We start from the raw sequence: 9,261 nt of genomic DNA on the forward strand, positions 1-9,261 counted from the left end.
TAGCAACACTAGAGGTGCTACCTCTAAAACTGTCTATTGAAAGGTCAGGATATGATTGTACTGAGAATGTCACCGATCAAAATCTATGGAGATAAAATACTATCAAAAATGTTACAAATGCGTGTTTAACGTTTTGTCTGTAACAAGCGATTTGTGTGTGTGTGTCATGAGGATCACAAATGCGTACTGCGCAATCTGCACGTATAAAGCCATTTGTGTGTGTGTGTGTGTCAGGGCCGTACACAGACCTTTTTGAGGGGCATGTGCTTTAAATTATTTAATTTGTCCCTGGCCTGAGCTGTTCCCTTCACTAGCATTATACATATATTAATACACACACACACACACACATTACATTCTGCATGATAAAATATATAGAATACACAGTGACCTGATGATTCTCATAAGCTATATAATATGAAATGTTAATAAATTGCATCATGTAATTTACGTGTATCAGCAGCACATAGTCATCAAATCAAAATAGAAATTTCTTATAAATATATTTTACCTAACTGACAAGGATCACTCAGTTGCTTTGTGTCACTCAAATGCAGTTACACCGCGGGTTTTTGACCAGCGAATGTGTGCAATTTGTTCATTATTAAAACGACGACATCACATGTGGTGATGGTCACAGAACTCAAATGCATTATATGAACCTTTATAGACATACTAGTGTTTATTTCATAAAGACAACGTTGCACTTATTCAAACAACAAGATATTTTACCGTTACAAGACAAAGACGTTCATCTGTTTCTGGTTTCTGACTGCTGTGCTGAAAAACGTAAGTTCGCTGCGCTCAGGGGGCGGAGTTGTGAAGTTTGACTGACAGTTTGAGCGGTTCTAAAAGATGCACTTTTTAATGCCTTTAATTGGCTAAATATTTGTTAAAAAGACAAACAGACGTAAAGGGTTACCAATAGCATTGATTTATTGAAGCTGTGCACGTGCCTGGGCAGCAAACAGACAAGTGGGAGCCAAGCTTTCAATTACTTGTTGTGCACTTGAATCTGTTCTTGAAGTAGAAAGTTTCTTTAATAATTTTATCGTCAGCATCTGAGGATGAGTAGCGAAATTTGTCATAGGCCTTTTGTGATTCTGTTTTAGACCAGGGTAGTTGGATCTTGGATGCATGGCTTACAATGACATCACTACAGGAGGCAATGTGGAGGGAGCCCAAACCATCAATGAAGAACTCTGCAGTATCAAAAGACAATTGAGTTTTGAACAATCCTTGCTCGATGTTCTGCTGGATTTGTTTAATCTCTATCTTTCTGAATGTGAATCAGCTTAATGGTGTCTGTGTAGAGAAAACAGCTAATATAAACTGCTATGTTAATATATTCGTAGCAGATAAATAAAGACAAACTCACCTAGATGAGCCTTTCGTGCTAAGCGGGGGTTAAAGCCCACCTGCTGCACCTTGTCTGTCCGTCCCATGAAGAAGTTGATGACAGCATCAGCTGCCACGCAGTTGGGAAACCCCTTGATGACATGGTGGTAGCCCTGCCTTAAATGTAAACAGTCTCCCTCCTCTCCCCCTTCTTCCACTGAAATAGTGTGACGGTATGTTGCAGTGTAACCTGTCACCTCTCTCACTCCACCACCAACCTGAAGCCATTAAGACAGCAAAAGTGTTAAGACGATGAATACATGTATGCAAGCACAAGAAATAGAAGTGTTTACCATAAAGCACTGTGGCTAGTCCTACTGGCTCGATAGGTAGTTTCATCTAAATGCCACGGGTCACTCGCTGAACTTACTGTCCAGCTCCACTGGTAACTACTAGTCCGACTAGTATTTAACAGTTATATAGTCATATTAACTCTCCAACCTAGTGTAACTTTAAAACAGTTTTGAATCCTAGCTTCATCCAAGCAATAAGCAGATACTTCACCTTCTCCTCCAGTTGCATTATTACATAATAATGAAATGTGCTCTGTATTACTATTAAAATGAAATCAGCCTGTTTTAGCAGAAGTTATCCTTATGTTGTTCAAAATAACGTGCACTCAGAATGAGACATGGGTTCATCTAAGTACTGTAGGGTTAAAGTGGGACTATGTACAGTTGAAGTCAGTAGTTTTTTTTAAATTATCACAAAAATAAAATGATTCCAATTATAAGTTAAAATCATCACAAAACAAGGATAAGCTCAGTAAAAATTACATAATACAATCAACAAAATAAAATCTGGAAGTAGCAGGACTCAGACTCTCAGATTTGAAATGAAAGAGTGAGATTGATGAGCCAACTTCAGTACTAGGTTTGCTGAACTCATTCTCATTAACACTAATTCTCTACTGGATAAACAGTGCAGGGCTCTGAGCCTGAAATTATGAGAATACAGCAGGATAATGATCAGAAATATGCAGCCATAACACCTAAAGTATTTTTTTGTCAAATTTGAATTTTGTATATAAATTGAGTAAATGAAAATGCTTTTTCTAATTTGATCAATACAAATATGCTAACACCAATATTTAAAACTGACATTCTGACCAGTAAAAAAATGAATGCCATCAAGGACAGCAATTCAAATGTGCTGTCATGATATTAGCTACAGGTATAGTACTGACTTTAGCCTATATTTTTTGACATCTTTGCAAACTGGCACAATTAAATATACAAATTATTAGCCATTTCTTTTAGTGATGTGCCCATGGATATACTGAAGTCTCGGTGGGTTACTCTGATATTTAAGAAAACGTCTCAGGGAAGTTCCAAAACATCTTTGATTACCTACTGATCTTACAGTGATGTGTGTCATGTTGTACAAGCTGAAACAGATCCAGATCTCACCAGATCAAAAGTGGTCTTCTCTAGAATGTCCACCATCTTTTCCAACTTAGTATTTGCAGTAAAGATGAAGTCATCATCCACCCAGAGCACATATTTGGTGATCACTTGAGACACAGCCAAGTTTCTTCCTGCAAACCAACCCTGCATGTTGTAGATAAGGCAGTGTTAAAACCCGTTAACTGTACAGTTATGATATCTAGTAGAGATGTGTAGAGTTCTTTACCTTTCCAAAAGGCATGATGTAATGCTCAATGTGAGGCCCAGTCACTTGCTGAGGGTGTTCATTATCATCTGCTATCACTATTGTGACAGTTGGATAATATTGCCGAATGCTGTCAATAAGATCTTTGAGTTTGTCATACCGTAGAAAGGTCTTAGTGGCAATGGTAACAAGAGCACTGATATTGTACTCTAAGTAGAAACAAAAAGCACATATGAAGAACAAATTCCTGTGTGGCTTTCAAACACTTTGTATCAGATAAAACTGATAATGACAGAACAGCTCACAAACCTTTTTGGTATCCAGTGTTGTACAGGTTTGGAGGGGTTCCATGTTCAACTTTAATGGTGAAAAATGACAGGTGACCTTCGGTTGCAAACTCAACTGCAGAGCAATAAAACAACAGCTGAGATAAATCCAGGTTTTAGACACAGGGTACTAGGGTTGCCAACTCTTTGATAGTGATCAAGTGACAAAAACAGACTTTACCAAGTCCAGCAGACACAAATAGACAGAGGTGCAGCCACATAATGCACTGTACAGAAGTACAGAAGTTGTCCCTTCAACAACATAACACCACAAAACTAGTCTGGCGATGTAAAATCCCTACAATACAGGAGCATTTTTCAGTATAAGTAGGCTAAATTAATTTATTAAAAATAAAACTGTGCAATTTCAATTTCTCTATTGGTGCCCTGGAGTTGCCTTCTGATTGAATTTGTATTTTTCCTATACTTAATGTGTTCAATCTGTATTTTACTGGAAAAACACCAAAAACTCTCCCGGATTGATTGACTAAATTAATCCCAGGATTATCCAAGTTATTATGTGAATGTATATGAATATAGTTTTGTTTTGCAGATATAAATAGCATTGTTTAATTCTTCATGAAAAATTAGATACTTAATTCTTCCTTAATCTGTTTACCATAATGTCTATTAATTCATTACTTACTGATCCAACAGAATGTTGTGTCTTACTACAGAGCATTAGGACGAACCTCTAGAAGGTGGAACAGGTACACACTACATCCCTCTTTCAGTATCAAGACGGTATCCACATGAAAACTTTACCTCTATCTGCTGTCCTGGGATGGAAAACTGTGTTTGTATAGGTGACAAACTGCAACTGCCTGTTCAGAGCAGAGACAAAAGGACTTGACACCATCATGTGCATCTCTCCCTCTCCTTTGACAGAGACTGTGTCCACTGTAGCAGCAACATCAAAGGTCCCCAGTGTTGCTTTCAAATGCACCTGTTACAAAAGTCACATGGTTTACGGGGGGAAATAGCAAAGGGTTTAAAAGAAGGTTATGTCAACCACAATGAAAACCCTAAACCTAAAATGAAGATATTACCACATGGTTTAATCTTGTTTCTTCTTTAAGAGCCAAACCTATGGAAAGAGAGTCAGCATTACTGGGGATACCAAAATGTGATTTCAGTAGCAGATGCAGCACCAATAGTATATGAAGATATATCAAGTTGTGTGTTTCTTTGATAATATATGTTGTGTCATGTGTGTAATGTTACCAGGAATGATGATTGTTTTCAGAGGTCGCACCCTGACCCCCTGGGTAGGATACTGAAGGGGACTGTTGGCCTCAGCTACAATAAGTTCATCTGCAGGACTGTAGGTCCTTTACACACAGAAATTATTAGATAGACACAGACCTGTATTTCTTCACCGCTGTGTAGAACACACCAATGTTCCATTATTGGCAAAGCATACAATACAATGTGATTTAACTGTATGGTTTATGTTTTTCTGATTTATTTGACAAAGTGCTCTTCAGAATTTTTTTTTTTTTTAAACAACCAAGAGTGGGCCTTACTCTAAGTTACAAAAGGTTGAGAACCCCTGTACGAAAGAGCTGGTGTGCAATTCCATGGCAACATTGTACAAGCAGCAGGCAAAGAGAGATAGAGCTACAGTGTGTTGAAGAACAGCGTAAGCCAATAAAGTGTCTGATAAGTACAATGTCCAACTCATGAATGCTGTTGCCAGCCTACTTATCATGCCATGTCCACCAGTATAAACAACCCTCCCCATACCTGTTCCTGATCAATGCAGGTACATTTGGCCTAGCATAATTTGTTTTGTTCTCACCAAAGGTCATGGTCTGTAAAAGGCTGAGTAGAAGTTTATGTATATTCTGTACATGCTCGATAAACTGGGTTCTCCGGGAGAAATTTAGTTGGGCAAAGAGGAACATAACACTGCACTCTTGTTCTGTAAACAGATATGGAACATTGTGCTTCTGTGGTTTCAACGGTCTGTGGTTCCCTAAGACACGTTGTAGGTGTGTTCGTGAAATGTGACAATATATGCAAGCAATAGCATAGACATAAAATTTCTATTACATTCCCCACCTCTGCGCTGTTGCTCCTTCAGTCACTGTCCTAACATAGCGGGGTGTAGCTACTGAGTGACAGCACTTGATTTCCATTGACAATGAATGGGCAGCTGTCACTAACCCAGGGCTTTGTCTCTGTATGTGCTCGGAGTGCTTAGCAGTTCAGCCATGCACTTTGGCCACAAGGGGGCTCACATGCAGTCAGTAGCCTCTGCAGCACTCATAATTGTGAATAATCTTTAAAAATATTCCTGTATCCAAATTGTGATACAGATAAACACCAAAATCTAATCAATTGTTTCATGCCCCATACCCTACTTCTCCAAAAAGTTTCACCCAAATCTGTTCATTGCTTATTCAGTTATTCTGTTATCAAAAACACACACAAACAAACCAACATATGCCGGCAAAAACATAAGCCCCACCCTTGGTGAGGGTAAATATAGCTCCACAAAGGTGCAAGTAAACAGAACTAAAGCATGTGGACACTAGGGTGAAGAACAGTAACAACAGAATGTGACAGCCACAATGTGAATGAAGCCTTCCAAAAAACTGCAGTATCAACAAACTGAATTGCTATGTCTGCCATAGGTCAGCTGTCAGCTGATACATTATTTTTATTTATTTATTTCAAGCAATAGTGACATATAACAAGGCAATAAAAGCATTCAATCCATACAAGGCATAGTCCCTTACATTAACAACGTGAAAGAAAGCCAATTGCTCGAAATTGAGTGGGAAAAAGAAACTTATTACAACATCAAATGTGTATTGTGAAACTGGACAGTCATTGAGCTTTGTAACTAGACATTGTCAAAGGACGCACCCATAATTTACACAGTTTGCTCTTCCAGCCAAAGTGAGTCACATGGTTAAAAAAAACCCGGTGTGTCCACTGATAGTGATATGTGTCACAAACTGATCCTTACCTCTGCTTAAATCTGCTGTACTCCTGAGCTCTGTGATGCTTTATACCCTCAGGGTCAGGATGGGACTCCAAGAACGCAAGATCATTCTTGCGTGCCCCAACACGTGGGAAGAGCAGATTGGAGTACGGCACATGAAAGTTCTCATCAGCCAGACACACACATGTATTCTGAGCCAAACGACTGTGTCAGAGAAAATTGGTACAAAGTGAGTTAAGGAAATAATTGAGAATTCATAATAGAATTTGGAAAAAATAACAATGCTGACTTATACACACCGTGCCACATCCTCCTTTACATGGTAGGCAATATCAAGAGAGCCACTGATAGTGTCTTCAACTATCCCATTGACAAGTTTCTGTATTTGACTCCTGTGTCTTGCTTGTATATCGACTTCTGAGCTAGCCCAAAGGCTCCACTCATAAAACAAGGTTGTAAGCAGTAGTCCACCCACACAGGCCAAAATGAGTCTGAAACACTTCTTATAGGCAAAAAGCATCTAGAATGAAGATGGAAAAAAAAGGTCAAAATGGCATACACAGGTTATACAGGATACAGTAAGATAAAGGGCATGGGGAGAGGCAGAGATCTTGGGTTTCATGTGGGAATAACTGGATTTGATTGGATTGTTGACAATTTTACACTGGATTTAACAGTTTATCAAAACTGTCTTAAAATTGATCTGGAGCTGTTGTCAGAGCAACAAGTCCTTAAAAACCTGCAGAGGTGTAAGCTATGTTACCTGGATCATGTGCTACACAGTGCAAATTTTAGACCTTAAAAATCACTACACCTTTTTAAAATATACATTTATTATAATTTTGACAGGTGAATTTGAACCAAATTGTGGTTGTTAGATGTGAAACTCACTAAATGCAATATCATGCTGCAGATGCACAAATCAAAATGACTGGTAATGTGACACACAAAAAAACAAACACCCCACTGTTCTTACACCAGTACCAAAAATTAAAACACCTTTTAGTAAAATTAAATGTCTGAACTATACTTGTAAGCTCACTCAGATAAAAAGAAAATCAGAAAAGACCTAAACAATGTTTCATTTATTTCTCCTAGATACAGTGAGGCACAGAAGTGTTTGAACACCCTGCGATTTTGCAAGTTCTCCCACTTAGAAATCATGGAGGGGTCTGAAATTCACATTTTAGGTACATTCCCACTCTGAGAGACAGAATTAAAATTTTTTTTCAGGAAATCACATTGTATGATTTTTAAAGAATTTATTTGTCTTGCACTGCTGAACATAAGTATTTGAATACCTGAGAAAATCAGTGTTAATATTTGGTACAGAAACCTTTGTTTGCAATTACAGAGGTCAAACGTTTCCTGTAGTTCTTGACCAGGTTTGCACACACTGCAACAGGGATTTTGGCCCACTCCTCCACACAGAAACCTAGCTGGATCTTCGCTCAGTTCAGACTAATTTAAAAAAAAGTATTTAATTTACTGTTTTGCAAAATTGCTTCCTTATGAAACATTTAATATAAATGTGACAAAGTGGGTGAGAGCACTCCACTTGTCCCTAAGATACAGTGAGGAACAGAAGTATTTGAACACCCTGCGATTTTGCAAGTTCTCCCACTTAGAAATCATGGAGGGGTCTGAAATTCACATTGTAGGTGCATTCCCACTCTGAGAGACAGAATTAAAATTTTTTTTCAGGAAATCACATTGTATGATTTTTAAAGAATTTATTTGTCTTGCACTGCTGAACATAAGTATTTGAATACCTGAGAAAATCAGTGTTAATATTTGGTACAGAAACCTTTGTTTGCAATTACAGAGGTCAAACGTTTCCTGTAGTTCTTGACCAGGTTTGCACACACTGCAACAGGGATTTTGGCCCACTCCTCTACACAGATCTCCTCTAGCTCTGTCAGGTTTCGGGGCTGTTTATTATTTCACATTGTAATGTATTTGATTAGTTCAGCAGAAGACAGCTGAATGCAGTGGTGTGAAATTTGTGTTGGCAGTGTCAAAAATGTGGTTTCTGGAGTGATTTACCAAAGCCCTCATTTTCACTTACCATCTCAATATTCTGCTCCCAGTTATAATGGCAGTGAATGGAGCAGGTGAAAGGTATTCCTGCCACCTGAAGGCTCTAGACAATGTGTAAGTCTGGTTGCTGAGATAGTCACATTATCTGAATCAAGACAAGACAACAAGCACAAGCATAAGCATTGGCTATTCTTCCCAACTTTCATGGTGATTCTAAAATCATATAGCACCTTTTATGAAGGCTAAAATGCAGGCTATGGGGTCTCATGGAACATAGCCCTTTCATCATGCTTGTGCTATGTTTGGAATACACAGGTCTCAGATGTCTCAGCTATTCTTGGTGTATGACCAGACAAACCGATCATATTAAGTAGATCTTAGCATTAAGATGAAATGAAATTATCAACAGTTTGCGAAGTGCAAATGTAACTTTGTGGCCATAAAATCAACATATTTTGTTGTTATACAGTCAGGGAAAAAATTATTTGAATTCCAGCTGATTTTGTAAGTTTGCCCACTAACAAAGAAATGATCAGTCTACAATTTCAATGGTAGGTCTATTTGAACAGTGAGAGACACAAAAATAACAAAAAAAAATCCAGAAAAATGCATTACAAAAAAAGTTATAAAGTAATTAGCATTTTCATGAATGAAATAAGTATTTGATCCCCTATCAGTTAGCAAGATCTCTGGCTCCCAGGTGTAATTTATACAGGTAAGGAGCTGACATTGGGAGCCCTCTCAGCTTGTTACCTGTATAAAAGAGACCTGTCCACAGAAGCAATCAATCAATCCAGATTCCAAACTCTTCACCATGGCCAAGACCAAAGAGCTTTCCAAGGATGTCAGGGACAAGATTGTGGACCTACACAAGGCTGGAATGGGCTACAAGACCATCGCCAAGCAGCTGGGTGAGAAGGTGACAACAGTTGG

At 38.3% G+C, this 9,261-nt stretch overlaps 1 protein-coding gene across 3 annotated transcripts in view; it reads right to left on the reverse strand.

The window, feature by feature from the left end:
* Positions 1-950: 950 nt before the first annotated feature.
* b4galnt1a (beta-1,4-N-acetyl-galactosaminyl transferase 1a) overlaps positions 951-9,261 on the reverse strand; it is a 15,013-nt gene continuing 6,702 nt past the window's right edge. For 2 of the 3 annotated variants that reach the window (XM_020614596.1, XM_020614587.1), the window contains exons 2-12: positions 8,357-8,473; positions 6,588-6,808; positions 6,313-6,492; positions 4,560-4,666; positions 4,385-4,422; positions 4,101-4,281; positions 3,319-3,411; positions 3,031-3,218; positions 2,808-2,948; positions 1,379-1,616; positions 951-1,202 (exon numbers count right to left, since the gene is read on the reverse strand). In XM_020614596.1, coding sequence (XP_020470252.1) covers positions 991-1,202; positions 1,379-1,616; positions 2,808-2,948; positions 3,031-3,218; positions 3,319-3,411; positions 4,101-4,281; positions 4,385-4,422; positions 4,560-4,666; positions 6,313-6,492; positions 6,588-6,808; positions 8,357-8,359 — 1,602 coding nt within the window. In that variant the 5' untranslated portion in view covers positions 8,360-8,473 and the 3' untranslated portion in view covers positions 951-990. The remainder of the gene's footprint in view (positions 1,203-1,378; positions 1,617-2,807; positions 2,949-3,030; positions 3,219-3,318; positions 3,412-4,100; positions 4,282-4,384; positions 4,423-4,559; positions 4,667-6,312; positions 6,493-6,587; positions 6,809-8,356; positions 8,474-9,261) is intronic. The other variant, XM_020614604.1, reaches the window with a different exon arrangement.

The sequence above is a fragment of the Monopterus albus genome, unplaced genomic scaffold (genome assembly GCF_001952655.1).
Source record: "Monopterus albus unplaced genomic scaffold, M_albus_1.0 scaffold6.1, whole genome shotgun sequence".
In the NCBI taxonomy this organism is placed as follows: domain Eukaryota; kingdom Metazoa; phylum Chordata; class Actinopteri; order Synbranchiformes; family Synbranchidae; genus Monopterus; species Monopterus albus.